Below are 27,716 nucleotides of genomic sequence, written 5' to 3'. Positions count from 1 at the left end.
CCAGGAGAAGCCGACGTACGGCACAGTTGTTGTGTTCTCCAATCTTCCGAGAAGAAAAAAAAATCGAACGATAAATGAGAGAGAAAAATCAATAATCGATTGCTAGATCACTGGACAATTTCCAATGATATTTGAAAATTTGATATTGCAAATTTGAAAAAAAAATCGGCAATATTTCACACGAATAATTAATGACCTCGAAACTAACGAAAGCTTATTTTGAAAGTGCAAGTGCCGGAAACTGTTAATTCAGTGGTAAAATAAAAATATGGTGATAATTTATTCGAGTGAAAATGTTATTAAAAAGTAGATTGGTTTTTAGTCACTTGTTCGATTGTTAATTAATGAAAAAATGTGAGAGAATTTGAATTTTTGACGGAAAATACTGAGGGGAGGATTGAGGTATTCGCGGTGCGACGATCGACGCATATTAAAAAAATTCTAATGACCGGAGGAAGCGGATCAGGATGAAAGACTGCGAATGTATAATGTCCAATAGGATTTCCATGTTGAACAAGGGATCACAACCAGCAACCGCAGGCGGTTACTGTAATTAACGTATCACCTTTCATCGGTTTTCATCCACGTTTTGCACTACCAATTATATGATTTCATTTGATAACAAGTCCGGTTTTGGCTCGGTCAACCGAGAGCGGATGTATGAGCAAGAAATAACAATTTATTATTAACATAAAGTGAGAGATGATCATGAATGAAAAAGAGGATCACCGCAGCATGCCAAAGTGGTAAAGTATTTTTCTTGATGTTTATTTCTTACTGACGTTGGTGTCTGCCTCGTGCAACGGCAAATTTCCATTCTCCTTCGATACCACCAATTTCACGGGTACGAAAGGGAAGACTGAAGTGAAGAGGATATGGAAGTCTCTTCGGGGCTCTACCATATCTCAGCCTATCTCTTAGCCATTAGGGAAATCCTTCGGGATTAACGATTGAGTCACGTGTGAATAAAAATTTTGAAAAACCGATTGACTTGTTTCAACGATTTTTCATCTTCGCGGGGAGTCATTGTCACAATAAATAAACACGAAATTACTATAGTATAACTATTGCTGCCTGTAAATTAATAATATTCTTTCTAATAAATATTCATTCCCCTTTTGGTGGGTGGATGGAAACTATTTTTTTCGTACACAAGAACGTGGCATAAATCATATCAATCATAAATTAAATGCATCAATGCATATTTAATTGTTATTAATGAATAGAGGTAAAGGTAGAGTGTAATACTCACGATAATTAAATGAATAATTGGTATATTAAAAGGAAGAAATTCCTTCAGATGAGATCCCCCTGCCTGAGTCCATAAAACATCCCGAGAAAAATGTTGATGAACAATAAGATATTAACCAGCATGTGGGTAGTTCTCCTATGTACTATACACACTACTTCGTAAACCTCCCTCGTACAATATTAGGAAAAGGAAAGACCGTTGAGGCAGGTTCCACCAGAGTCCCGTGACGACGGAAAATTGAATTTTGGTCCCAACCCGCACAAAGTTTACCAACTGTCACTGGATTCCAATCAGGATTACATCTTCCGTGTAAATAGAAAACTATTCGTCATTCACGTTTACTGAAGGATCAATCGATGCTTTTCAAGAGGCAATAAGAAAAAATCAAACAGACTGTCAACACGAATTTCATGGGGGAATAACCACTGCATGTGTGTCACAGTTACTTATGTAAATTTGAGTTATCCTCTATTGCTCATTAATTTTAAACAAGCAGCCCTGTATCAATAACCGATTGATGGACGTACCCGGTACTATTTATCGGAAAATGCTAATGGAATCGTAATTTTTCTGGCCAACTTTCATTCAGGAGAAAAGGAATTTTCCAAGTGGTTAACTTTTTGTGCAGAATATCGAAGACAGATGAAAAAATGAATATTTTTAAATTTTATTTCAGATCAATATTCGGAATTTGACGATCTAGTTTTGAAAGAAGGCGTGAAAAAATTAAAAGAATAAAATACAGAATTCTTTTTGGCTTAAGTACACGGCTTAACAATGATAACGATAACAGTTTTAATTATGATGGAATCCTTCATCGGATTAGTCAATGGAAAACAAAACCAATTATTATAGACATGATGAATTTAGTGTGACAACGTATAAAAGACATGCAGATCGTATTCGGGTCAGAGGATTAATGCATCCCGTCGAATATTACCCTCATGAAAAGAGACGGGTGGAATAAAATACTACGACGTAAAATTTCATTATCATCTCGTCACAGAGCCTGAAATTAAAATTATATTCTACGGTTGGTGCGCAACGCGACACTTTACATTATCTGGTGCGTTAAATAGTTTCATTTTTTCTTCGTCTTTGTTGAAAATTATTGATTATTTTTTCAACATAAGCGATACACCACTCCGGCGGTCACAGCGCATATAGATTGTAATCGTTAAAATCTGAATTGGGTTTATACTAGTTTAAATCCCCTAATTAGGGGTATTTTTCATTTTACCTCGGTCTCCCCTATTTTTTCCAACTTTTCCATCTCCCCAGAATTGTTTCTAAAATTCATCAATTACGGGGTAATTGCGGAAATTTTCAGTACAACCCAAAATAGAACTATATTACAAACGAAGTCAATATTTAACCGTCACGAATATAATCTAGGATCACGAGGAAGAGAGTTAAATGTGAGTCGAGTAGTTCTGCCCTCATCTCATTTAATACAGGATATTGCATTTCTTTTTTTCCTCTTTTTGCGCATTCGTTGTCCCGCAAGATTCAGTCGTATCATTATTCCGAGTGCAATATTTTCAAGTGGGTGAAAAGATTGCCACTGTACCGAGCTGGGGTAAATCCCACGGGTATTTCACAACCCAAACCGGGGCATATGTACAACATTTGTCTTCCAGAAAATCAGGCGAATCTGACGCATCTTTTTCGTCGTGTTATTTACACCTGAAATAAGTATACCCAAGAGCCCTGCGCTACTTTTCCAATATTTTTTTCACTCTTTTTTCTGTCAAGTGGCTAATCCACAGCTCGACCGAATGGAATATTTTCAAAGAATAAATTCTGGCCAGTGGTGGAGACATTTTAAGAACAATCCGCCTCTTCAAATACTGAATGTACTGAGATAAATATTCAGTTGAAATTACGGAACTCCCAGTTGGCTCGCCGATTACCGAATCGATTGGCAAATTTTACACGACAATATCGTAATTTTTTCTGACGATCCAGTGAAAAATTACCAAACGTTCAGGAAAAATTCTGTGTCGCTTCCATAAAATTTCCTATAATCGCAGTTTGCTGTCGCATTACGGAAAATATAGGGAATATTTAATGAATATTTCTCTCCGTACGATTGAAAAGTTCTTTTCAAGCACCACTGGACGTAACATTTTTGAAAAAATGAATACCATCCAAATTTTTTGGAACTTTGGAAATGGACTAAATTTAATTTCAAGAATTATTTGCACAAATATGTTGTACCGGATGGGTTGATTGTCGGAGAAGAAGTACTCCACTGTGGCGATGGAAAATGGCCTGTGGAATATTAATGATTCCTACATTATTGGAAAACTATTATCCTCAGTGTATGCCGTAGTCAATTCCACACGAGCTCTAGATCCCCCTTTCGTATTCCCCCGTGTGTGCATTGATGCTGCCACAATTACAATTAAATTGCGTGCACTCTGCAATTTCCATTATAATTTTCTTAGAAATTTGGTTTTATCCTCCCAAAAGGGTAACAACGGTTACCATAATTGTATTTTCTCACCGGAATTCAGAAATTTGAAATTCATGAGTATTTGTGAATATTCCATCGACCAATTGGGCAAAATCGAATTCGATACCACAATCCGGAGGGTTGTTTTCATGCAGATTTCTTATTCCTGAAGAAATGTGTGTACACCAACCGCGAAAGAAATTATTACTAATTCATATTAACGAATATTAATAGTTTTCTAATAAGATAACACATGGACATTTCAATTGTTTGATACCAACTAATTTTTCTGGCGGGAAAAAAAAATTTCCAGGAATTATCATTACGCAATAAACTGAATGACATTCGGTTTTTTTCATTTTTGGATTTCCGTGAACTATTAAATAATTGACGACAACAGTAACCCGGCAAATAAATATAAATGAGAACAATGTCACATCCACTGGATAGAATATTCATTGCGCGCGCATTGGGAGCAATTACTCTGTAAACATTGCATTGAATACCAACGTGAAATTTTCATCATATCGAGATACGTATTTACAGTTGTTCTATAACATATCCCGAAATGATTAATGTCCGTATCCAGTGACACCGGAATGGATCCAAACAACGCGAGCAGACATCGACATATTATTGCCGTTTTTTTTTTAACAGCTAACAGTGAAATTAAATAGAAATCCTGCGCATGTAAATGAACGTCGACCATGTTATGGATTTTTCTTGAATTCCTGCGAATGGCAATTTGAATTAATATGCTATTTATGAGATTGACGAGTGAGTGATCGTGTTGGGGGCTTATTGTTCGTTTATTCGGCATGACTGGGTTCGATGGATCCTCGTAAAAGACACATAACTCCCGCTTTGGGCAAATAATCCACCTCAACAGTTTCCCTCGCCGGTAAGGATTTGTGTAACATCTCACTCGAATATATATCACAGATTCATCCAGACGGAAGTACGATAAAGCACAGTTTCCCCGCTGCTACCGCCACCGCCACCGCCACCACCGCCGCACGAAACAAGGTAGAGAAACAACTTGCTATCTGTGTATATGAGACAGTTGTTAAATATTTGAGAATCAATATTATATTTTTCACGCTACATTCTTAACGCGTAGATGGCGATAAATTTTTAGTACAAATTACCCCGCTCTTACAAATTTGGTGAACGTGAATTATCGCAGATTTTGCGTCGCTCGTTTTTTAAATCGTTGACTGGAAGGAGCGACAGACGTTGAGAATTGAATACTCAAAATTTTATTATTTATTAGTTGTTTTTGTTAGTGCCACTGGCACTCGCTTCCCCTACTATTCATAGCTCCATTGTGGGCGAACTTACGGATGTGAATACTGACCAAGTTATGAATAAGCGCATGAACACGGAGCAAAGCAGGGAAAAAGTTAACATGATATCAACAATATTTTCTCATCCTCGTCTTTTCCGTGTATCCGATGATCAACCTCGGGGTATAGCAGAGTTTCTGCGTACAGTGCCAAAAGCAATTGTAACTGGAGTGTGAGAAAAAACAAAGGAATAACATTGTTCATGTATTTTTTGTAGATAATAAAAACGAGAGGGATTCTCCGTTGAAGACATGAAAATGTATTCTGTCCAGCTTTCTGCTTGTCCAGTGTTTTCTTTGGATAATCAAATGGCGCTAGAAAAAATTCTCCATTACCGCGCGTGAGTTTCACAAAGAATTTTTCCATTTTATTCTCCAATCTTTTTCTCCTTAAAAAAATTATATTCATGAAAAAGAGTCAGGAGAGAATTTTTTCTATATAACTATTTATATGTTTTTTTTCTTCTTCATTTGCGGAGGATGTCGTGAAAATCTTTAGGAAATGAAAGAAATTCCTTCCATTCCCAGATTATATTTTTTATCATCTTTTTCATTATCAAACGGTCAATTGAGAGGGTCTTAGTATTAGCACAGCGAGAAAATCCCAATAAAGCATAAAAAGAAATCATTCGAATGACGCGAAGTGTTCGGTAATTTGGACCGACTCGTTTTTCCCCTGAATTTAATGAATTTTGATTTTATTACAGAGGAAGTCTAGTAGGACAATGTGCAGAAGTGGTCAGTGAAAAGTGGTAAAAAGGTTTTTATGGTGGGGTTTTTGGGGGTGAAAGAAGAGGAAGAACTAACGTGAAAAGAGTATAGATGCCCGGGTTGCCGGGATCGCAAGATAAAGTGGGGTGGGCAGAAGGCCGATATACAAGAGAGGATGACCTAGTCGTATGGGGGTGGGGCGCTTGGGATGCTCCGGATTATCGGTTAAGATCGGATGGAGGGGAAGGAAGGAAGTACGGAAAATACTTGGCATCTAAATGTCACGGCGCTTGCAGTAGAGGATACCAACAACTTTTTCGGAGATTTTCCTGGCAAAACTTCCTCCTACACAACAAGCCAGGTAATCACATTAATTTTTTCTAAACATATCATCATCATTATTACTATATTAATTGAATAAAACTAGAATTGGAAAAGTGCAATTTAATCTACTTAAAAATTCAGCAGCGAAGTCGTAGAACGAGTCGAGTCACTTTTGACCATGGCCCAGTTTTTAATGAATATCTCCAAATCTAGGGAAGATAGGAAAATTTTTGTTATTACCTTTTTTGTAAAGGGAATCGAGTTTGACAATAAATGTTATTACAAAAATCTCGCTATCTCCCTTGGATTCGGAGATATTGACCGTAAAATTGCCGTAAAGATCTGTCAACTTATTTCCTGGTTATACCACTTCGCCACTGAATTGGGAGCAGACTTGATTTTTAATTAATTCGTGTAATTTAATAGAAAAATGTATGTTATAATTTTAGGCAATAGTGATTGCATTGGTACTCGGAAGCATCGTAATAGGCACAGTAATCGGCAACATACTTGTGTGTGTGGCGGTATGTTTAGTTCGAAAATTACGACGGCCCTGCAACTACTTGCTAGTGAGTCTAGCTGTGAGTGATCTGTGTGTTGCCCTTCTGGTGATGCCAATGGCATTGCTCTATGAGATTTTGGGGACCTGGTCATTCGGACAATTTCTCTGTGATTTGTGGGTGAGCTTCGACGTTCTCAGCTGTGCAGCGAGCATTCTGAATCTCTGCATGATATCCGTTGACAGGTGAGAGACGCAGCAGTGAATACCTTACCTTATTCTTTATTCTGATGGCATCAGTCAAGCTTTCTGAATTTTTTCGGTTGAATATATACCACCATAAGAGCTTATGTGACACAAGATAACGCGAGAAGCAATTTGGCTAACGACTCTTGTCGTTCTTACTATTCAAAGTACGTGTTATCCGACTCGAATAGCGAACGCACCTTCCATTTTTAGATAGATATTCTACACGTGTAATGTGTCTAGTCGAGGATAAAAAGGTCATATATCTATATATGTATGTATATATGTATCCGAAGATTATTTTGCCTTCGTTTTTCTCCCGCTCTATATTCTGTTTCACCTTCTCGACGGAGAGAGCTTTCTCCAGAAATTCTTTTGCGTGTGAACAGGAATATTTATCATTTTCACGAACTAGCGTTTTCAATGGTGTATATGTCCTGAAATATTGGAGTTATTGCGAAGATATGATTTATTCACGGAATGGGAAGGACTCGAGGAAAATTAAATTACAGTAAAATCTGACATACTACTCGAATTATTGGTTTTTCCACGACTAGTAGTGGAATAGAGAATAATTGATTATTTAAAATACTTCAACTGTAATTTAGGGTCTACCAAGTTTATCGGAAAAGAATCTAGGTTTCACCCAAAAAGACATTTATTGTTCACACGTATCTGAACTTGGTCCCCGGTGGATTTTCTACTCGTTTTAAGTAGTATAACTGTGGCTCCATTAATTCGAATTCCCGGCTTGGGGGGAGACAAAAATATGATCGTTTTATATTACTTTCTACTCTTTAAGGCATGTAATACTAGCGGCTCCCCCGGTAATAAATAGTACCATATATCAGTGCACAGAAAATAAATTATAGCGAGTAATATTATTCTGAATAATATTGATCGAAATACGACGCAACAAAAAAAGATCACATTTCTCTCCGGGGTCTCCTTATCATTGCAACAAATTAATAGGATTCACGTACGTCATTAAATTGGGCTATGACTTGAAGTAAACATTACCAGCATTTATTACAATATATCGTACAAGTACACCGTCATATCAGTGTTAAAGGCGAGACACGCGTCATGACAGTAATAACATTGTCACAGGAGACGTTGATGTAATTCGTATACGGTAACGAAGTACCTAAGTGAAGCGACATATTAATGGCCCAACGTTTCTACGCGCGAGAAATGGAAACTTGTTAATGCTATATCACGAAGGCCATTCTGCTGAATATTATTCATAAAATCGGGGGAGAGGTAGTGTAATAAATAAATATGAGGAACAAAAAAAAATAATATGTACGTGTATAGGATGGCTTTAATCTAGGGAGAATTTGTTTGTTGAGAAAATGGACATCGCTTGTATCCGATATATTCCTGAATTATGTATGATACATGAAAATAACTCTGGCAGTAAAAGCAAGCTCTCTCCTGAGTCAACAATTTCGTTTTTTTATACTGCCATAAGGTCACTCTAGCAAATAAGTCTTATTTATATGCTTTATTTGATCTTAGCCCTTATTAGGCTGTTTTATTATTATTTTCTGTCTAAAGGGCACTTGGGAAATTTATTGTGTCTAGGTATTGGGCTATCACGAAACCACTGGAGTATGGTGTGAAACGAACCCCACGACGCATGATACTTTGCGTTGCCCTCGTCTGGTTGCTTGCTGCCTGCATTAGTCTTCCACCTCTTCTTATCCTCGGTAACGAACATAAGTTCGAGATGGGTGCTTGGCATTGTGACGTATGTCAATACTTTGGATATCAGATTTATGCCACCCTTGGCAGTTTCTACATACCGCTAATTGTCATGATTGAGGTAAGAACTCGGGAATTTCATTCCTATTCCCTAACGGAGTGAATTAGGGACTAGTATGTTACGATAATTGATTGTAAGTGAAAAAATGGGGCTTCGACGAGTGTGAGAGATACGGAATTGAGCCGAGGGCTACGGTCTGAGGTCTCTAAACTGAGTTGTCGGAAAGTAGTTTTCAGGTTCGCACGGAGAGAAATATTCAGCGAAAGTTCCAGAACTCCTAGTGGAGTAATCGAGTACGAAATTTGTGATTATTTATTGTTCTCATACTATTCAGACGATTCTCCGTGCGTACAATATTTTATGGTACTGGTGAGACAAGTCTCAGGAGACGTTAGAAAGGAGACAAGTTGGCTCGGAGATGAGTCAACTTATCTCGTCTTACTTCTTTGGTACTGAATTACGTGTAATAGAATGAGATTTTGGATGAGGAAAGTCTATTTGAATGCTTATGGGTATTTTGTAATCAGAATCAACTGAATTATGCAGTGAGAATGCACTTATCCACTCGTTTTTTCTGTTTTTTTTTTCTTGCAAGGTCTATTATAAAATTTTTTGTGCGGCGCGAAGAATAGTGCTGGAGGAAAGGCGTGCTCAGAGTCATCTGGAGGCCCACTGCAATGTAGATATAGAGCCATCAACGCATCATACGAGTGCAGTTAGTCGACCATTGAATTTTGACGCTCAAGCCACTCACAGTAGTCCCATCATTAAACAACACCGCAGCTCCAGTGCATCTACCACGGTCAGTACAGTACAACTACCACTACGACCTTGCATTTCCATTCATTTTCACTATTGTATTTGTCAATATTTGTTCCATTCTTTTTTATCTCTCTGATGGAAAATAAAAAAATAAAATCGGTACGGAAATATTGAATTAAACGAGGGCAGGGCGCAGGCCGAAGCCCAGATTCAATTGTTCGAATGTCAGAATTTCACAGTCTCTCGCCTAGGAAAGCGTTTGGGAGGACAGATGGTAGACAGGTTAATGGCTGAATGTCCGAGCGTTACGCAAAGGGATACCAAGCAAAGGGATTTTGTCTCTTCTTCCCTTTGGACTTGTTTGTTTTATTCGAGGTTATACGCGTAACATCCTGCCAACCCTATCCTGTTCCCTGGCCTGCGTTATTTACAGTTCGTCCAAGGCTACAAGGTAATCAGGACAAGCCCTTCATGGCGAGAATTATTGGATAATTTTGAAGCGAAGACGTGACAAAGGGCAATTTTTCGGAATTTTTACGTAATTTTATCGACACTTTCCTTAATTCTTACGTGAATTATCCTGAAAAAATTACAATACTGCCACTTAAATTGTCTTAGTCATTTCCGTAGTCGGTAAACGACCTTCAGCTCCGTGAATTTTATTGAATATCTCTCGCCGTGCGGACAAGTGCCAGAGAAAATGACATTTTATCGATATTGGATTATTGAATTTAATTTTGAATTGAAAAAAAAAACGATTGGAAAAGGAATTGACACGGACGGCGTCAGAGAGTCACCCGAGAGTATATATGTATGTATAAACCTAAACAATATTTTCTCCTGAAGAGATCCATAAAGTACAGATATTTCTTCCTCGTCCTATTTCAAGAACCAAAAAGTTCAAGTTTAATCCATTGCATTCAACGTTTTTTACACATCCCATTTTCAATAATGGATAATCGATTTCAAAAGCGAGAAGCAAAAAATAATTTATTAGAATGTTCAGCATGTGTACTTACTCGTCTGACCACAAACGTCCATTTTCTACTGAATACTGTGAGCGCGTGCTCGCTCGTGCAAGTCAGACGTGATTTAAAAATTCGGTTAAACACAGCATAATATTCAGGCCAACGGACAAACCATAATTCTACGTAATTCCGAATTTTTTATCAATTATTAATCAATCTCACGTGATATTCGCGATAGTTGAAATGCATTGAAGCAATTTTTTTGGCCCTTTGGAAGCCTGTGCCCATAAAACGTCTGTAATCATCAAGTGCTGATTCAAACAGTAGATTACACATTCTCCGTCGACCTGAAATCGACGGAAAATTGAACGGACTCCTAAAAACGAGCACGGGGGCCAATGGCAGAAAATTAGATCGACTCGTTGAGTTGGAACATTAAATTTCCAGGCTCTTTTGCCGACTCCTGGGGCTCGAGGGAAATTTATTTCCACAGTTGGCAATTAATTGAAAGTGGGCATGTCTCCACGAGGTGATTCCACAGGCATGAAAAGACCATAATATCGCTGGTTTTTTTTATTGTGGTTATGGGAAAGGTCACTCTTACCTTAATGAAACAGCATCCACCACCTTTTTTATATTTTTCGCTGTCCGAACTTGACATTTTTTGTTATGGATCGTGGTGAGGTGACAATGCTACAATGATTAATCGCCAGCGGGCGAGGATAGTGTATTTGAAAGGAAGGGAAATTGTTGATTTGAAGGGTCACGAGGAGTGGAACTATGAGGGGAAAGAATGTTGAACACAAATTGATGAAAATAGCTGGCATCATTGCAATTAACCTACCCTGAAAATAACGAGGAATTGACTAACGTGGCGCTCGTCGTGCCAAAGATTCCTGGAAATTTCATTAGATGGAGAATGAACCTTCTACTATAGAAATTTCAAATAAAATCATTCTGATATTTTACTGCCGCATGGGCCAATCGATAATTTATCACCCCCCAAGACCTGTCCAAAAGTTTCAACGGCTAGTGGAGCCAAGTGTGTGATGAAAAATTGATGAGGTTATACCACAATTTTCTTGAACTTTCGACTGTGAGTGCTCGTGACCTCCTAATTAACCACCTAATACCACGTGAATTAATTAACATATAATTAATTTATGAACTAGCGACCGGGAACTACTTTAATTTATACTATACTATTTTTTTCTATTTCGGTCTTTACAGCTGGATAATTTAATACTATTGATGGTGATTATGAATTTTCTTCTCATATTTCGGTCATTACGACATTGAATGAATAAATAATAATATCACTAAAAAGTATATTTCGTTGGAAAGTAGGAGACAATAAAAATTAGAGACGAACAACTGTATCAGATAAAGACAATGCAATAATCATAATGATTTTTCATGTAAGATCAAGACAGTATCGACTCCGCGCTAGTAATTAAGGAAATAATTCCCATCATTTTTTCTAATCACCAGGACGATCCCACGCGCATTTCACCACTTTCTTCATATTTCTCATATCGAGCTGTGAATATACGCCCTCCGATGCTCCCATCATTCATTTATTGAGAGTATATCTATATTTGCAACGTTTTCCCTTTTCTCTCTGTTCCGTCTTAGCACACGACAAACCGCCCCGACAAACGCGTCGCATTTTAATTAAAACAGTGCCCGCGGTCGTATATATACCTTAGGCTCCTCACCAGACCTCTTTCTTCCATTACATTTTTTATCCTCTAGTTGTCAAGGATTTATCTGTTCTCTGCTTTCTGAATCACGATATAGTCTCTTTCAATATCACCAATGAATGTAGACAAAAAGGCGGAAAGGGTGCGCTTTCGTTGTGAGAATCTACTCAAAATTTCTCGCAAACAATTCTCACCCCTCTCATCAGAGTGACATTCAATTGGAATGGGCAATTCCACGTTTTATGGAAGGGTCAGATAATTTTAGTTGACAATATAAAAAACGTAATTGAAAAAAAAAGCAATTTTTAATGGTACATCGATTCCTTTACTTCAATCGAGTCAAAGAAAATTCATTCACCTGGATAAAAAAAAAAAGGCGCTCGTTTTATAATGTTTGCCAACAGAAACTAAAAACCAGGATAACAAATGTCAGAGAGTCTGAATATTCAATAAATGTGTTGCACAGCATCTATTTTTCATTTTTACCTTTAATGCTTCGAGCACGATTTTTTTTTCTCTCTTCGTTCATATGCTTTATGTTATATTCTCCTTTGAGCGTCCGGACGTTGGGAATGGGGTTGAGGGGAAAGAGGGGAGGCTGAACATCACAAGATCCGCGGATATGCGGAAATTTCGTTAGTAATTTTATTGCCGGATTTCATTCTACCTCACCCCAGCCACGTTACTGGCGTGGATATGTCCGTCGAGACCCAAACGAAGGGGAAGGGAAGTGAAAGAGGGAAGGATAAAGGGAGGGGGGATTGAGAACTTCATCCTCTTCCGACTGCATAATATAATGTAACCCCAACGGAACCTGCATGTACTGTCAGGACGTAGATAATAAACTAAAACAGCCATTTTGTTATATTATTTTTCTTTATTACTATTTTTTAAAATCTGTTGTACGTTTCGTCTTGTTTATTTCCATACAACGCATTTGCTTTAATTATGTTGTTTCGTTATTTTTATGGTAATTACGATTGAGTGAAACTGGAAGTACACGAGAGAAAGAAAAAAATAATGAAAATTACCAGGCAGAAAACGTAGAATTTCGGGAGATGGTAAATTAGTGATAATGAAAAGTCGGGCAAATTAGGACGATTTGGTGGATTTTTAACGGTATCGGAGAAGCCATAAATGTTATCTTAATCAACTCCCTAAATAGGGAATTTGTGAATTTACCGAATAGTCAGCAAATAAAACAAGTTCTCAACTCAGTATTGACTTGATAGTTACCTCGAGACGAGTGAGTGAGTAGCAAGCACAGTTGCATCGATTTCTCAGCATAAAATAAAACGGCGCAGAAGAGAAGAGACAAGTCTCACCGTAAGCTAGTCAAAAGTTTGTCCATTCTCAAGCCTATCACCCGATCCTCAGTAAGAAAACTTTGGGGTGGCATAACGACATGGGCTTTTCCAACTGAACTTTGCAGGGAATAGGTCCAAGTCTTTACGATCGTCGGTGAAATTTTATAGGTGCATTAAAACCGACTCTATGTGAAGTAGATCCTCGCGTTTATTTCTTCTCTATATAGCTATTCCTACCGGCTTTCCACAGCCGTAGATTTCTACCTTTGTGGTATTTTCGAGTCAGTGAGTTTTGTCCTGTTACGTTTTTTTTCTTCCAGAAGACACCTCTCCCCAACGCAATAGCCCTGCGCGCTGTGTAAATTATTTTTTACTTTGTGGGAGAGATATATTTTTTCTGACGCAATGCAACGAAAAATTTCACCACGGTCTAGAGATATTTATGGGGGAGACTGGTAAAAATAAAACTCCTGAAATATATAATTGTTAATAACGATTTATTCGCAAAGTGGTAAAATGAGATAGGTTGGCTCATCCTGAGTGGAGTTGCGAGTTATATCTCCGAATCTAAGAGAGATAGCGGAATTCTTATTATAACGTTTGTTGTAGTACTCAATTCGCTGAACAAGAAAGGTTATAATAAAAATTTTGCTATTTCCCACTGATTTCGAGATATTCATTAAAAACCAGTCCATAGTGACTTCTCTCGTTCGACCCCTTCGCTACTGAATTCGTTTCTCAAAAATAGCGAAAATATCATTGAGATTTTAACAATCGAATTTTTTTTTAATTGTAAATGGAACTACTACTCAGATTTTCAGTCTAGTATTTTAATTCTAATTCCGCGGCACCATTTCTTATTGAAAAAAACTAATTGAATCTGCTAATGATACTTTGAATAACAATTCGATATCACCCCATTCTCTTGTCCTGGGATTTTAACATTGAATCACCAATGTCTTACAATGTCTTTGTATTCATTTTATTTTTTCCTTTTCTCCTCTCCCCATTTCTGTATCAAAATCCCACGAATGTTGAACCATATAATATGCGGCTCCGTCGTTTTCCATTACGCCAGATGCTCCTGTCCCGTTTCCTTACAAATCCTGGAACAGCCTTGAAGAGGGTGTTACAACTCCCCCTCTTCTTTTGACCCTTTTTCTGAGACTCGAGTGCGTTGAAGTAATTTTAACCCTCCCTCAAAGTCACTTCGTACGAGGATTACGACCTTGGCACGCTCACAAAAAATGCTTTTCGAGCGGAAAAGAAAAAAAAATGGAAACTGTGGGCGAAGGAGGAGCGATTTTCCTTCAATCCTGCTGACTCGCTGCCGCAATCTTTTCCAATTTAACTCGTCGTAAGGGAAAATAACTTTACCACTGAGTTAATTGAGAAATTATAATTAAATTCGTGAAAGTGAATCTTATCCGTCTAAACAAAAAATTTCACCACTTTGGAATTCAATTTTATGATTTATTTTTCAACAAACCTTAATTATTTTTATTTTAATTACTTAAAAATATTATTGTTAGTTCTGTCCAAATGGTTTATATGGATATATCGCCCTGTATTTATCCGTGAGATTTTTCGTTTGCCTCGTCTCACTAGAAACGAATGTCAGGATTGATTGGACAATAACAAGTCCAGAGTATTTGAGTTTTTCGGTGTCGATTTTCACCTTATTTCCAACAATGGCTTATCGGACTTGGTTCATCTTGGGGGCTTGTCTGGTTGCCGACGGCGAAGAATGGATTTATGAGCTGTCGGTTCGCACCGCAGAAGCTCACCAAGCTTATCGCCATTTCATGAGCTTCCGGCGCTCCGACTCACAGGCCTTTTTTTCCATCCAAGAATTCCACATTTTCTTTCTCCGGATTTCAAGCGGAGTTTTTAGGCCCCACCCTCTTTCATCAAGATCAAACGACCATTATTCATTTGTGAAAAGTCAGGAGAACCGATGAATCGGACGGAAAAACGGTTCTGAAAAATTGTTTTCATTGGTGGAAAATTGCTGCTGAAATTTCCATTTCTACCCATTTCATTATTGGTAAACAAAAATATCGATAAACTGATAAATCGATGTCTTTAAGATCTTCTGATGAAGGTAGTTTACGGTAGTTTATTACATTAAATTTAACTTTTCATAATTTGCTCTATCAATGAGTATTTCAGAGTAATTCGACTTTGAAAAAAGTTTGAGCTCACAATTTTGAACACGAGTTTATTCCTGGAATGTTAAACGCCCGATATTTCATAATGATGCATACTCAACATTGTATAACCCACACCCAGACACTTACGTCAGTCGCAGATACTATTTTAACGAAAAATGAATAATCACCGATCAGGCGCGTACCGAGGGGTGAACTCCTCGTGACCGCTGTATATCTAATTGCAGAATCAATGAATTCTTCTCCCGGCGTTAATTTCATCAGTGCGTCGACCTGGCGGTACCACATGGCCGTTTTTACCAAATATTGTTGTTGATTTTTTTAGAGTAAGGCACATAGCGGAATGCCGACGAGATATGGTCAATAACGTCGTTTGGAAAACATCAATCATTCACGTTATCGACTACATTCGATTCACCGCGGCTGTATGGAATCAATAAGGTATTTTTAAAAAACCGCCATCTGGCAATTTGAATAAAGTTTAAATAGCGGGATCATTGTTGATCACAGTTTCGCAAAATTTCATTAGCGATTAATCCCACGAATAGCCTAAAAGAAAAGGGAGTTGAGGGATACAGGAACTTTTCCTCGAGAGCTGCTGGCAAAGAGGAAAATTACTTGTTACGGTTCCCCCAGACGTTTATGTGTACCATTTTAATCTTTTCACTGAGAAGAATAGTTCCATAAAAATTACGTGAAACTTGCGTAATTTCCAGGTGAGAAAAAAAATCCAGTAAAAATCATGACGAATCCAATAAAGAGTACGGAACGCTCCGTAAAAATTACATAACTCACTGCGTATTGTTTACGAAGCGGTTCATACTTGTTACTGGATCTTCAGTACTTCCACGTAATTTTTAGTGAACCTTTTCTCATCGTTTTCTGGAGCTTTAAAAAACATTCGCGTGTTCCTGACTGAATGTAAAAACTGAATCTGCAAAATTGATTGGTCGCGGAAAAAGAAATCGACAAAAGAGTGAGTAATCAGGAAAATTCTGCTGATTCGGCTTCACGAGAGAGGAATTTTCCTTTTAGATCTCTTTCCAAAAATCGATGCGTTCATTTTTATCCGATATCTGGACTTTACTTATGATACCATATGATAAATAATTTGCAATCGTTTCCAACTCAGTGAAATAGAAACTGCGAACAGTAAAAAAATTTTCTCTCTCGAAAATTAATTTATAGTTTTTGTAGACAACTTAACATTAGTTAATTTCCATAATTAATCGGTCTATCGACGACCAATTTAATCGATATTGAATTACCACCTCCACGATGTTTACAATTCACCCGCATCTCCTGGGTTAATAGAAAAAAAATGTTTAACAGTGTAATTCCGTATAAGGAGAGATTCTAACGGGGTATGCGCTCCGTTTCATACGCAAACCCCCTTTGACTGCGGAATCGGAGTCTCTTCCCCTGTGCTCCATTATCCCCAGAAGTGGGCCCTTAAAGAGAATCAATGAAAGTGAAATAAGTGGTGAGCTTTGGAACGCCCCGACATCAGAGCCAGATAATCACAAGTGTGTAGTTGAAAATTATTCAAGTAAACATCACTCAAATCCACGAGTTATTGAATTATAACAGAGGACCTTGCAGGGGCTTTCGTCTCTCGTAATGTCATAGTTGGCTCTTCCTCAGGGTCGATATCATTTCAATGTCTGCTATGCGTGTACATGTGCGTGTGTTTGTGTGCAACTGAGTTGACCCCCGGAGGCGAACGACAGACGTACCACGAAAATTACGGTGGACATACCGACATGTGCGAGAGCAAGCACATATTGCTGTCATGCACAGGGACGAACTCCAGCGAGCGGAGGGATTTCACACAGTTCTCCTTTGCTCGACGTAAAATTACAAGCTATTTCAGTTTTTAGAGAAAGTGTGAGAGGAATTTCCTTTTTTTTTCAGCACATTGTTAAAATGCAATCATGCATCAGAGGGCCGTGATATTATCGCGGTACAAAGCTGCTGACATGTGCTTACACTGAGATATTTGAGGCTTAAAAATAAACTTGAATTGTCATTTTTTTGTTTAACAATTTTCACTGAACAAAAGGGAAATTAATAAAGGAAGTAGAGAGGGCAGTGAATATGTGACAATAAAGATTGGGGAATTAATGCAACAGAAATCATTTATTATCATGGGTTCAATAGTGACACAATAAATGATAAAGCTACACTTGAGTCGTAATTTTTTGGTTTAACAATTTTCACTGAACGAAAGGGAGATCAATAAAGCAAGTGGAGAGGGCAGTGAATATTGACAATGAAAATTGAGGAATTAATACAAGAGCAACCATTTATTATTATCATCATGGATTCAGTGATAACAAAATTAAAATTGAATCAATTTCATTGTTTTAGAATGAATGATCCAAATCCTTGAAATGACAATTTTTTTCAGCGTTAAAATTTAGAGGGGACAGAAATTAAGCGTCAATATTGATTTATCTTGAATGTTGTTGTTATTCTTCTTGGCGTGTATGGACACTGAGTTAGAGATTGAAGGAACAAAGTTGGCAGCGTGCACTCGTGTGTGCCAAATGCGATATGGGGGGGTGTTAGTTCAATTAACACCAACCTACATAGCCTTACGTTGCCAGCTTGTAATTGGTTCTCGCGCCCCCGGTCCAATGTGCATTTGCTGAATGGTTAGTCGTGTACATATCCCTCCCCCTGCCGCCAATCTGTATATACTTTGTTAAATTGTTTCCAAGAAGTAGTGGCGAACTGACTGCAGCGCAGTGTCGTTAAATTTATGATTGGCATAAAAAGAAGGAGGCACAGATTGTGCGATAAATTAGACTGTACATGTCATCAATACACGAGGGTAGCTAAATATGGTATAAAAAGACCAAATACGCGATCATTATGTGATGTATGTATGTATTTGTGGTTTTTTTTTACAATATTTCCTCCGCAATGTCCCATGGATATAGACGCTAATGGGCTTTATGTATCAGCGTCATTTAACGTTGAATTATTCATAGAGAGTTTGTGAAATATTGACGTTTTTTTCCGAAATCGATTTTTTGACGCTCGATGCAACACATAGTTCGTGAAATTTATTCTCTTCTCCTCGCGACAAAGTCAAAAGTTCAAATATCGTGGAGACGGAAATTTCAAATAATTTCTGTCGAAGAATTCAATTGCGAATAAAACTACTTTCACGACGAATTGCAAAACTGATGAGGAGGATATAAATATATATTAAGTTGAAAAATCGAAGAGTTGGGGGGAAAATGCGATCAGACAGAGTGGGATTATCCAGTTGCTTTCAATCGCTCGATTAGGTGATAATGAATTTGGCTTGTGAAAAGTATGTGACCGCGACGTTGACTGGCCGAGATCGATGTTATATATTATGGGGTACCCATATGTACGGAGGAATGAAGGATGGCTATCGATCAACTTGGTCGTTTGGTATTCTTTCCCCTCTGAAAGTGGCGTCTCCGCTCTGAGTCATTTTTTCAAAGGCGAAATATGCACGACAAAATGCTCGATTTTTCACAGCAGAGAAGGTTATTTCAGTGGGAGAAAACTCTTCAATATATTGATTAGCCATCCAACATTCCGGAGTTTTCGGGAGTGGGAGAGATGCAGAAATAGTATGTACCAGTGAAAAAGTGAATACTGCTGCGAGTGTACATAAACGAGGGAAATGATGAAAGAAAAAAACAAAATTGTGTACTCACTATTCGCTGACTGACGCTTCGGGTAATCCAATAACTCAATTCCTCGAAAAACACTTATTTTGCGCTTTTGGCATTTCTATTTTCCATTACCCTGCAACGTGACACATTTATTGACTATAATAACTCTGGAGCGGAAAGTTTGAATAATTTGATTTATGCTTTTTCTTCTAGTAGTGAACTGACACCGATATTTCAGTCTGAAGACTTTAAAAAATTGTAAAAAGTGGAGTAAACCCTATTTTAATCAACCAAGGTCTGCGAATATTTTCAAAGTGTCTATTTTTTTTAATAATGAAAGGCCAACCTTACATTCGCTTTCACCTCTCAAAAGAATAAATAGAAAACCGCGACTTATTATCATCCAATAATTTCCAGAAACAAATTTCATAAAAGTTAGCGAATGCGCACATTTCTGAATAATGGAACGAAGTTTTTCAACCCCACAAATATTAGGAAATTCTCCTGTTACTGGGGGGGAACTCGATTGTGTCAGGCATTCACCCACGTATCGACTATTGGTATTTTTTTTATTGAAAAAATGAATAAATCCTGCGTAGGGAAATGAATATACTGTTGAATTATGGAACTGGGACAATACTGAAACTAAATATTTTATATAGTCCTCTTCCCACTTCATCAGTGCACTAGAATCACAGTTATTAATTCAACACCCTTCTCATTAAAATGAAATACCAAAGTGTCCAGCTTCTAGAAAATCTGCCATTTTATTTACTTTAATATTGATGAGCCATAAAACGATTTAACCACGCTGATGATGATGATGATAGCAAAGTAAAAAATATAGGCTATCTAATTATAAAAAATTATAGGTTTAGCTGCAACAGCCGGTGGGGGAGGGGGCGGGGGGGGGGACATAGAAAATAGCTAAAGCTCCGCAGTTTTCCATTCAATTATCTCCGGGGGAATCCTCTGCGATAATGTAATGGCACATTAACAAAGTTAGCCGAAAGGAAAATCAATGGCCACACCACCATCGGGCCACATTACGAATCCACTTGTTTTCAAGTTGCAGCGAACCGACCTCGATTTTCCGAATGGCCGGCTCTTGGATGTCGAGAGGTAAATTCCAAGCTGTTCTTAGGAGTTGGAAAAAATGGAATATTGGAAAAAAGTGCCGCGACAATACGCTTGTAAAATATCGTCCAATCAAATGCTCATTCCAAAACAAGGAAAACAATTTTTAATTGCACCACGTATTTTCCTTAATTGAACTGGTATTTCGTAATTATGCATTTTAAGAATTAATTGGATACATTTTTTGAGGTCTCGAAATTGACCGGGGAAGTCGACTTTTGCTTCGAATGTGACAAAAGACGATTGTTTCTGTGACGAAATTGCCACTGATTTTTTCTGGATCGTCTCGTTGTTTACTTCGACCGACGTCAGAATTTTTTTTAGAAATTTCTCTTTGTTTATTTATGTCGATTTTGGGGGTTTTACTGGCACTTGAGGGGTGAATTATGATGGAATAAACCGTCATTTATAAAGTATGAAGTTGGTAGCAGCAAATGATCGCGAATAATAGAGAAAGGGAATTGTTAAAATTCTTGAGAATCATCTCTTGATTATCCCCATTGTCCGGAAAATGTCTCAAATATCTTCTCCTCTGTAATCTCGGATTTTCCTTTCGAAGCTGCTACCTATCAACGTTCGAAAGAGACTCTACTTCCTCTACACCTTATATATCACAAAACGGACACTCGAGGAGCAGCCGTTGTTCAGGGAAGGTACATCGGTGATAAAATCCATTAGATGTGTGTGTACCGGAAAAAGTCAATTCCAGAGTAACAGCCACTGCTATCTGGTTTTTCCAATTTTATATTTCAGGCAAGTCAAGCCGAGGAAAAAAGTCACGTTTCCTTGGAATATAGCGAAAAATAGGAGGGGAGATTTTATAGCGACTATGCCTGGTCACATGGAAATGTCCACTTCAAGTTTCGAATAACGAATTCAGAATAAATTTCTGTTTGACAATGCACGTATAGCTGTCTAGTATAAGTACACTGTTAAAAAAATTTATTTGAATTTTCTATGGTAAATTCCGGAAGTTTTTATCGTGTCGTTATTCCACTGAAATTTCAAAAAATCTTGGCACGGAAAATTCGAAATTTCGTGGGAAAATCAAATAAAGCTATAAATCTCTATTTGTCCATGAAAATGAACGGAGAAAAACTGAAAAATTCTGGTGAATGAATTCGTAAATTGGCCGAACGTCCTCGGACATCAGCTTTTCACAAAAAATCGCATTTGTATTTCATATTTGTCTCGCAATAAATGATGGTAACAATTGAATTCTCAGGACAGTGATATTGAATGTAATCAAAGCAGAATAAAATAATGAAATTTCTGATTTCACTGATAATTCAATGTAATTGAGCACCGAACATTCATATTACATTATAAAAATAATTAAACGCCGGAGTTCTCATTTTCACGGCCCCCGAAATTCTGTGAATGTGAAATCCGCAATTTCATGGCGCTTTAACTCCTAAATTGCATTCAGTGCCACTGTCCTTAAAATTAATAGTCAACTGTTCATGAAATTGTATTGCTTTCTAACACTGTACCATAACCAATCACAGTTCATTGCTCGAGGATAAACTCTAATGCTTTAAAGTAGAATTTCTCATGCTTTCGGGACCGATCCTCGAAATGTCCATGCAACACCAGGAAAAAATTCAATGTCCCAACTAAAATATGCAAACCCAAAATGTTTTCCAAAAAATTACTCTCCATGCATTCTCGACTCCAAGAATATTCTGAAAAGATAAGAAATACATATTCACCGAATTCACAAATGGTCTAGTGGTCTTGAGCTTTCGACAACCTGTTGATAGAATATTTTGTCCAAGTGTTCGTAGAAGGACAAACTACCATCTAGCTTTAAAGCAAAAGAACAGGAGAAGAGAATGTGACAATTACCGCCGCTTGTGGTGTTTAACAACTTGGAAATTCGATGATTGAATTTTTGAAAATTATATCCACACGGCAGTGCAAGTACCCTCATGTATTTCAAGGATCCACTTCACCTCTTAGGGACGATGATGATTAAAGAGTTGGTTAGACAGACGGAGAGCATCTCTACATGCGCCACTCAGTGTTGGTGATACAAGAGGTAGGCAATTGGTAATATGTCTTGAAAACGCTTCAAGAGCAAATTCAACATACCGAGTACGCTCCTCTGACACTCTCGAGGTACTCATCATCGAGCTAGAAGGGCTGCATTGAGTGGTACCATCTCTACGGCTAAAATTCCCCTACTGATAACGCACATTTCCGGGTTTACGTCTTCCAAATAATTCTGTGACCATGATTGTCTATAAATCTTATAATTTCCTGACAGTATAAAATAACAAATAGACTTTCAATGATTTTTATGAAGCTGATGAATTATTCCAACGTTTTTTAAAGCGGCTGAATCGTTCGGGAAAAATGACGGACCGATTTGTTTCAAATAGAAATTAAATTGGAGTAATTAATTTATTAGTGTTATTAGATTAATTCACCGCAGCTTATTTTTGCGTAATTTATTATTCACATGCTAAGGCAAATTGTCCATTTTAATTATCTTGGCTTTCGAACCATAATGACGTCTCATTCCTGGTAATGTTTATTTAATATTTGCCTAGTCGTATGGCAGTGTAAAAACTAAAAAAATATTTCAAGAGGTTCTTTCTCAAGTTTATTACTATTCCAAATTGAATGAATCCCACAGCGATGCATAAATATAACTGACTCCATGAATACACGTCTGACGAAAATCATTTCCACCCCTTGAGAAAGGTTTTCTCCGCCGTTGGAAAGTGACTCAGCCACAGAATTGGACCGGAAATACAGTGTTATAGCTGTCAGAGGGCTTTTGAGGCTATCACATTTGACTATTACGTTTCAAGTTTCCGCAGAAGCGAAGGTACTTGGAGAGAAATACCACGAGCTTTAACTATCCACCGCTATATACGTACCAACTCATGGACTTTTCATCAACGGTTTCACCAGTGGGCGAATGGGAGGGTTGATAATACGTGAAGTGAGATCTCAAGACAGAGAAGATTCTCCAATCCCGGAGAATAATGTGGAATCCTTGGGGTAAAATTATTTCACTTTGAAAACTTGCAGGATATCTCAAGCATTTTCGACCAAGTCAATTTCGCATTTCTCGTCTGGTCGTTACTTAGTGAATTTGTCTTGGCAAAAGTGCACTCTCCAGGATATTATTCACTCTAGCATTGTGGATAGCAGCTCACCGTCTGATCCTCGTTGAAAAATTCATACCCGCAACTATTCACACCGTGACCTCATCCTTACGGAGTAATTTTTCATGCTCATCCAATTTTTCATTTCTATGTGGATTAACTTTTTAAAAATATTGAGAGAGTACGGTCGAATTAAGGGGTGAAAGTGACATGGGAGAAACTTTCTTCCTCGATTTATCGATAAAAAAGTCAATTATGGTTTTCATCTGAATCAGATTTAATTTATGACTTGTGTTTATTATTACAATTTGGAAAATCTATGGAATGGATCTCATCCTTGCAGAGCAATTTTTCATGCTCATCCAATTTTTTATCTCTAGATGGAGTAACTTAAAAAAATCTTAAGAGATTACGGTCCAATTAAGGGGTAAAAGCGACATGAAAGAAATTTTTTCTTCAATTTATTGATAAAAGGGTCAATCAAGTTTTTCATCTGACTAAGATTTAAATACCCATGCCCAATTATCGATTTATCTTCAAAGGAAAAAACTTGACATCCGTCATACATAAAATGTATTTCAAACATCATTTGCCTTTATGTATCTTGTAAATGATATGTGAAATTATCTCAAATTATATATTTTTTACAAATAATTTTTCCAACGCTCTACCTGAACAACAAATAAAAGAAAAAAAAACAAAGCATTAAAAGTTTAGACGTTGAGGAAGTTTTTGAGCTCTTGAAGTGAACAACACGACCGCTGTGCCACCACCACAGCTGACTAAAAACTCCAAGAATTTCCATTTGTCCCCTCTAATATTTTTTTACGAGTTTTCTTTTCATAGGCCAAGCGTCCGGGTCACTCGACTGTGTGTGTGTGTTACCACGCTCAATCGATCTGGTCGCCGTGAAATTGCCACCAGAGCCGTAATTTCCAGACACTCTCCTTACGAATCATACAAATGTTCTCCTAGTTGGGTCATATTTTCATGTATATTTCGTTGTTTTATAGCTTCATTAAAAAAACCCCGAGTCCCATTAACATCTCATTGGCAGTTGAGCTATGAAATCATGCAAGTTCGCTTGATATTTGAATCAATCAAAGTGACTAGCATGCCCGTATTCACCCCAACTCGCTTGCTAATCCTTATTTTGATGACCATTGCGAGTACTCTCATGCCTATGATCTGAGCCAACCCCTACAACTGAGACAAAAAAATCAAAAATCCATCGCCGCCATAAAAAGGAGTAGGGAAAACCCTTAATGGATATGACACTTGGCACGTTGTGCCGAAAAAACTTAGCAGAAATCGATCAATACAGAACACAAATGAGAAACGGATATCACTCATTTTTCCACCCCTCCTCTTTCCAGTTTTTTTTCTTCCCTCTTGTATTTAAAATTCCTGCACGATACCCTAATCATCCGAAAACATTTCTAATTTCAAACCTCAAATTTTTGCTATTTATCCCATCGTCTGTCAGCAGACAAAAAAAATCGACTTTGTGATCTCCGGAGACTTCAAAACACTATCATCATCATGATGTACGAATAAAATCCCACAAATAAATCAAGCAACTGATAAATAAACTTTTCACATAATTCTCATCCTTATGTTTACAGTGCAGCGGACACGGAGTCAAGTGCTTCACAGGTGGTCCTCGCAAAAGCAATGAATCGCAGTGCCCAATGCTGTTAAAAACCGACAAGACAATTGTCTCATCAACAACCATGATAACAAAATCAACAATCGTACGAAATCATCTGAACAGCACATGCAGTGTATCGAGTTCACCGCACCAGAAAAAACTTCGATTTCAATTAGCCAAAGAAAGAAAAGCGAGTACAACACTTGGAATAATAATGAGTGCATTTACCATTTGCTGGTTACCATTTTTCGTTCTCGCACTGGTGCGTCCATTCTTGAGTGATCCCAAAGCCATTCCAAAGTCCCTCTCCAGCTTATTTCTCTGGCTGGGCTACTGTAACAGTCTCCTGAATCCGATAATTTATGCAACACTGAATCGTGATTTTCGAAAGCCCTTTCGAGAAATATTGTTCTTCCGTTGTGGTAATTTAAATCACATGATGAGAGAAGAATTCTATCACAGTCAGTTTGGAGATCCAGTCAATAATTGTGTTATTAAATCTTGCGAGCATGAGGAAGGTGGTGAATGCCTTGAGAATCATGGACTCGGGGCAACTGATGGGGCTAACAATCCTGCCAACGAGAGCTTTCTATGATCAACGGATGAATCTGAAAATCGCTGAAGTGACTCTCGTCGGATCTCTCAAGTACTAGTGAATAAACTCCCCTTCCGCAATAGATATAAAGCAACAGCATGAAAAGCCACTGATAATAAAAGTAAGAAATGGATGATACGAGAGAAATCACAAAGCTATTCATGGCAATTTTCCCAGTGACACGTCATCCCTTGCTTCATTCTCGTGTGACTCTGGGCCTTCGATCAATGATCTAAAGTGAAAAGAGTCAACTGATGGGGCGCCAGAAAGAAAAAAGGTGAACGACGTTGCTTTACTGTGTACACTCGTGATCCATCAAACACTGTCAATGACCTCTGATTAAATTGCAAAGCTCAACAAAGGAATCATTCATTGATGCCCTTTTGTGAATTGTCTGGCACTAGCCAATGCACAGGGGAAGAAGAACCTATTTTCCGCAGATGGAGTGAGACTAGTGGTTGCGATTTTGGTTGAATTGGATAAACTGTCATTAATATTGCAATACTACTGTCTCTGGAGTTATAAAAAAAATTATGATCAAATGAAAAAAAGGGGGTGCGTAATTAACGATAACAAACATTGATGAGAACAATTCATTATGAAAACATCCACTGTGTGCAGGTTTTCTTGCATGCGTGAGCTTTAGATAATCATTTTATAGGTGAATTGTAAAAACTAGTCGACGATGAGTAATTCAATAAAGAACATATTTAAATACTAATGGACATCAGTGCAGTGAATTAGGTGATAATTCATCAGCTCTCAGTATATCAACAGTAAGAACATTGCTTGTAAAAGAAATATGTATTAAGGATGTATTTTCATTATTGTTTGAAGATAATATTGACAAGCATAATATGAATAACAAATTAGTGAATCAAATATTTCGTGATTATTTCTGTTACTGGTACACTATGAGAATTAAAGTGTGAACATTGGAGTTGGATTATTAACAACACATCACTTGGAAAAGCGGAAGTTACAAAGTACAAAACCACATATTTGCTGTACGACGGAGTGACAAGTCAATGCTTGAAGTGTAGAGATGTGCAAACAAACGTTTACCACTTGGTGAAAATGACGGGACGAGGGAGAGGGGAAAAGCCACTTCAACTTTTTCATAACAACAAGAGGATTTTCCCCTCAATGTCGTTGCCACCACAAGGCTTTGACAGGGAGGGGAAAAAACGTAAAATAGTCTGGCTAATTTCTCTCACTCGAATCACATCGATACATCACCTTTAATCCAGTTACATGTGAAGAAAAGCCCCACCACTCCAATCAGTTTGAATGTGGATATGGAAATTGCTGATAAGAATCTGAAAAAGGTAAAAGTAAGTGCGATAGTCGTTGATTATTATCGCGTCTCCATTCTCAACGTTTGAATGAAGGAATTGAAATATTGATATTGATAATAATAAACGGTAAAGAATTGTCAACTAGTCGATTTCATTGAAACCACAGTGCGAATGTTTCCCTTTGAGCTTGGCACAATATCCCTGCAGCCTCAGCTGAGTTCGAATATCCAAGGTGAGAAGGCACATGTGTAAGCCACGTATGTAGTACGTAATACATTGAGTTACCAGGGAGCTAGCCGAGGGAATCGCATGAATAATTTCCCGTAGAATATCCTTTCCCTTCTCGACATACCAGAAAATGTTGCCTAGGCACCGCTAACTCCTCTACCTCCATTGCCAAAACCTGGGAATTTTCACACACGAGGCGCCAACGCACCTATTCATATTCCTTCATCCTCCTATTTTGTCTCCAATAAATTTAGAATTTATTGATCTGATGAAGGAGATGCTTAAATCACAGCGAGATGAAGTTGGATGTGCCCTACTTCCATGTTTTAATGGGTACAGCTGCTACGTCAATTATTTATTTACACGTGCGTTCATTCATTGGAAATGTCGACGACGAAATTGTACCGATAGTGTCTCACTGCTGAGGGACGATTAATATTTAATAGTCTGCACCAGGAATTGTCTTTCAGTGATAAGTTTTCAGGAGGAAAATTTTGGGGAAATTTTAATGAGAT

General features: G+C 37.7%; 1 protein-coding gene across 7 annotated transcripts; it reads left to right on the top strand.

Annotated features, from left to right (window-relative positions):
* LOC135162052 (5-hydroxytryptamine receptor 1-like) lies at positions 1 to 27,104 on the top strand. 7 transcript variants are annotated; one of them, XM_064120141.1, is made up of 8 exons: positions 1 to 255; positions 4,653 to 4,736; positions 5,274 to 5,396; positions 5,763 to 6,127; positions 6,540 to 6,835; positions 8,423 to 8,663; positions 9,199 to 9,405; positions 25,055 to 27,104. In XM_064120141.1, the coding sequence occupies exons 4-8, from the start codon at positions 6,002 to 6,004 to the stop codon at positions 25,673 to 25,675; spliced, it is 1,491 nt and encodes a 496-aa protein (XP_063976211.1). In that variant the 5' UTR covers positions 1 to 255; positions 4,653 to 4,736; positions 5,274 to 5,396; positions 5,763 to 6,001; the 3' UTR covers positions 25,676 to 27,104. The 7 variants fall into 7 exon arrangements, with proteins under 7 accessions (XP_063976211.1, XP_063976210.1, XP_063976207.1 ...); XM_064120140.1 differs by having other exon boundaries at positions 1 to 549; XM_064120137.1 differs by having other exon boundaries at positions 1 to 746.
* The last annotated feature ends 612 nt before the right edge of the window (positions 27,105 to 27,716 follow it).

This window comes from Diachasmimorpha longicaudata, chromosome 5 (genome assembly GCF_034640455.1).
Source record: "Diachasmimorpha longicaudata isolate KC_UGA_2023 chromosome 5, iyDiaLong2, whole genome shotgun sequence".
In the NCBI taxonomy this organism is placed as follows: domain Eukaryota; kingdom Metazoa; phylum Arthropoda; class Insecta; order Hymenoptera; family Braconidae; genus Diachasmimorpha; species Diachasmimorpha longicaudata.
Note: the sequence above shows the minus strand (reverse complement) of the source record. Positions and strands in the feature narration are given on the sequence as shown.